Source organism: Nicotiana attenuata, chromosome 1, assembly GCF_001879085.1.
Source record: "Nicotiana attenuata strain UT chromosome 1, NIATTr2, whole genome shotgun sequence".
NCBI classification, from domain to species: Eukaryota; Viridiplantae; Streptophyta; class Magnoliopsida; order Solanales; family Solanaceae; genus Nicotiana; species Nicotiana attenuata.
In genome coordinates this window covers 7,413,615-7,416,263 of record NC_031989.1, presented here as the reverse complement: position 1 = coordinate 7,416,263, position 2,649 = coordinate 7,413,615, and the positions used below count along the sequence as shown (strand labels likewise).

Here is a 2,649-nt window from a genome sequence, read left to right as displayed (position 1 = left end):
CCCCCCCCCCCCCCCCCGTTTAACTTGAAAGTAGCATAAAGCCCCTTATAGGCAGGACAAGGAAACACCCATGAAATAGTTTAACTTGAAAGTAGCATAGAGCAAATTACAAAACCTATTACTACTAGTAAATCACAAATTTTAGCAATTCTTTTAGCGCCAAAACCAGAAGTTTTAAAATACATAAAAATGAAATTTCAAGTTCAAAAAAATGGAAGTGAAAGACTAACCTTCTCACCTCTCTCGATATACTTAACAGCAACAAGCTCATTAGTTTGTCTGTCCCTCATAAGCCTTGCCACTCCAAAATTCCCAGAACCAATATCCTTTACAAGATCGTATCTATCACTATCGTGCATGATCGGCACGTCCATTCCTGCTCCTACTGTCATTGCCACCCGATCCATAAAGCTCTCCTTCTTAACTTCAACAAGCTAAGCTACTTCTGCCATTTTATTAACTAAAACCCCACAATCACCAAAGAAAATAAAACCCTAATCTTAAATCAAACGAAAAAGAACCCACCAACAAAAATTATAGAACTAGAAATGCTACCTACGTGGAGGAAGATGAATCACAAGATTGAGTATCGTTGGTAGTTGAAGAAAGACAGGGACGGCAACAACAACAAGTGATGATGGATGAGCTCAAATCCCGTGAAATCTGTACTTACTACAGCGAAGTAAATGGTCAGATTACACTTCTGTTTAGCATTTTGATTTAGCAGACGTATTAATTCTGCTATAGTATAGTGTCTTTGTGTGTGTGTTTGTGTGTTTATAGAGAAAGAACAGAGGAGCTCGTGAAGTGAGCTACTTTTCTTCTTTCTTTATTTTTGTTTTTTCAGCTACTTCTTCTTTGGCCTTCCAGAATACACACGCAGATATATTATTTTACTCTCTCTTTCTTTCTTTTTTCTTTTTTTTTTTTTAACTTTCTTTTTATTTTTCTTATTTTTAACTTTCTTTTTGTTGGTAGTAATAATAATAATAAACTTAAGAAAAGCTAGCTGCGAAGTTCTCCAATTATTGGCACTAAGGGGTCGTTTCCTAAGGGCGTACAAGAATAATACGAAATATAATGTGTTAGTAATAATGAGATTAGTAATACTATATTGCATAATTTTTTTAAATATATTTATTTATAAAATATCTTCTATATTCATTAGTTTTGTATTTGGAAAAAGTTTTTAAAAGATAGTTTTGTCCTTATATATGGTTATCATGTATTAAAAACCATGATATTTTTACTGTTATATTTTGCTATGTACGAATAGCACTGAATATGGTGTATACCTAATATATTTGTATTAGTTATACATATATTGAAAAATACTGCTATCAAACAAGAAATTAATAATACCAAAACTAATACATATATTATTTTTCCCAATACATCCTGCCAAACAACCCCTATGACTATGGAGAGTATCATTTCAAAGTTTAAGATTTAGGGGTCGTTTGGCCATACAAAAAATTTCACCTTTTTTCAAAAGAAATCACTTTTTTCGAAATTGACGTTTGGCCATGAAATCTTTAATTTTCACTTGAAGATGAATTTCAAATTTTTTCGAAAAATTGAAAAACTCCAAAAGGATGTTTTTCAAAATTTTCACTTTAAATCACTCACAAAAATTCTAAAACAACACAAAATTGTATTCATGTCCAAACACAATTCTAACTTTCAAACATCATTTTCATTTGAAATTTTTTTTCACTTTTTTTTCGGAATTTTACAATTCTTATGTCCAAACGCCCACTAAAATACTTTTTCCAATAAAATTTTGATAAAGCTTGAATAAGAACAGTATAGACAAAAATAATAAACATTAGAAGGTAGCAAATACTTATAGTAAAATAGTTTAGGTGCACGGCCACCTTTATCAAAATACAAAGCTTGAGTGCGAGAGCTAATATATGTGATTTTGGCTCTAAATTCAAACATTAATTTTCATCTTAGAGTATAGAACTACATTTTTATAATTCCTTTCCCCCTTTTCCTTCCTTTTGTGTCTCTCTCTCTCTTTGTTTTGTTTTTTTTTTCTCTCCTTTTCTTTTGTGTTTAAAAAACTACTAATGGGGAGCCTTACAATTAAAAAAAAATAAAAGTTCTAAATTAAATTAGTTGTTTTATACTTGTGGAAGGCTGAGAACTTAGTGGTCAAGCGATCATAGTATCCATGTCAAAAATATTCTAAAAAGATATTTAAAGCAATGTCTTGTAATTTTATTATAGCAATAAAAAATGTGACAAGATCTTTCTTAGTCTTCCTTCCCTATGGAATGAGCACAACAAGGTGCTAATACCACCATTGAGAAGAAAAAGGAACTAATCAAGATGTGCCAAAATACAAGTTATATAATACATATACTAATTTTCGTTTATACAAGTTACATGCTATCTCTTACAAACTTCATATATCCTTCAAGGTCCGGAGGAATTTCTGTTGGTAGTGGCGGAAAGTAGCTTGGTCATCGACGCTTCCATTGTCAGGGAAAGCAACATCCTCCGCAAGTTAAGCTAGCATTTCTTCGTAAGCTTCGTCTTCCTTTGGTTGTGATTCAGCAAGTCCAAAATTTCTTCTTTCCGAATGGATCCAATCTCTAAAAACTACTGATTTTTTCAAGCTATCCCTCATAGACACTCTAT

The 2,649-nt window shown here is 31.8% G+C and overlaps 1 protein-coding gene across 6 annotated transcripts in view; it reads right to left on the bottom strand.

Annotated features, from left to right (window-relative positions):
• Positions 1–860, bottom strand: part of LOC109232328 (serine/threonine-protein kinase SRK2E) — a 5,026-nt gene extending 4,166 nt beyond the window's left edge. The window contains exons 1-2 of one of the 6 annotated variants that reach the window (XM_019398090.1): positions 556–860; positions 231–460 (exon numbers count right to left, since the gene is read on the bottom strand). In XM_019398090.1, coding sequence (XP_019253635.1) covers positions 231–407 — 177 coding nt within the window. In that variant the 5' untranslated portion in view covers positions 408–460; positions 556–860. The remainder of the gene's footprint in view (positions 1–230; positions 461–555) is intronic. The other 5 variants (XM_019398234.1, XM_019398165.1, XM_019398275.1 and 2 more) reach the window with 5 other exon arrangements.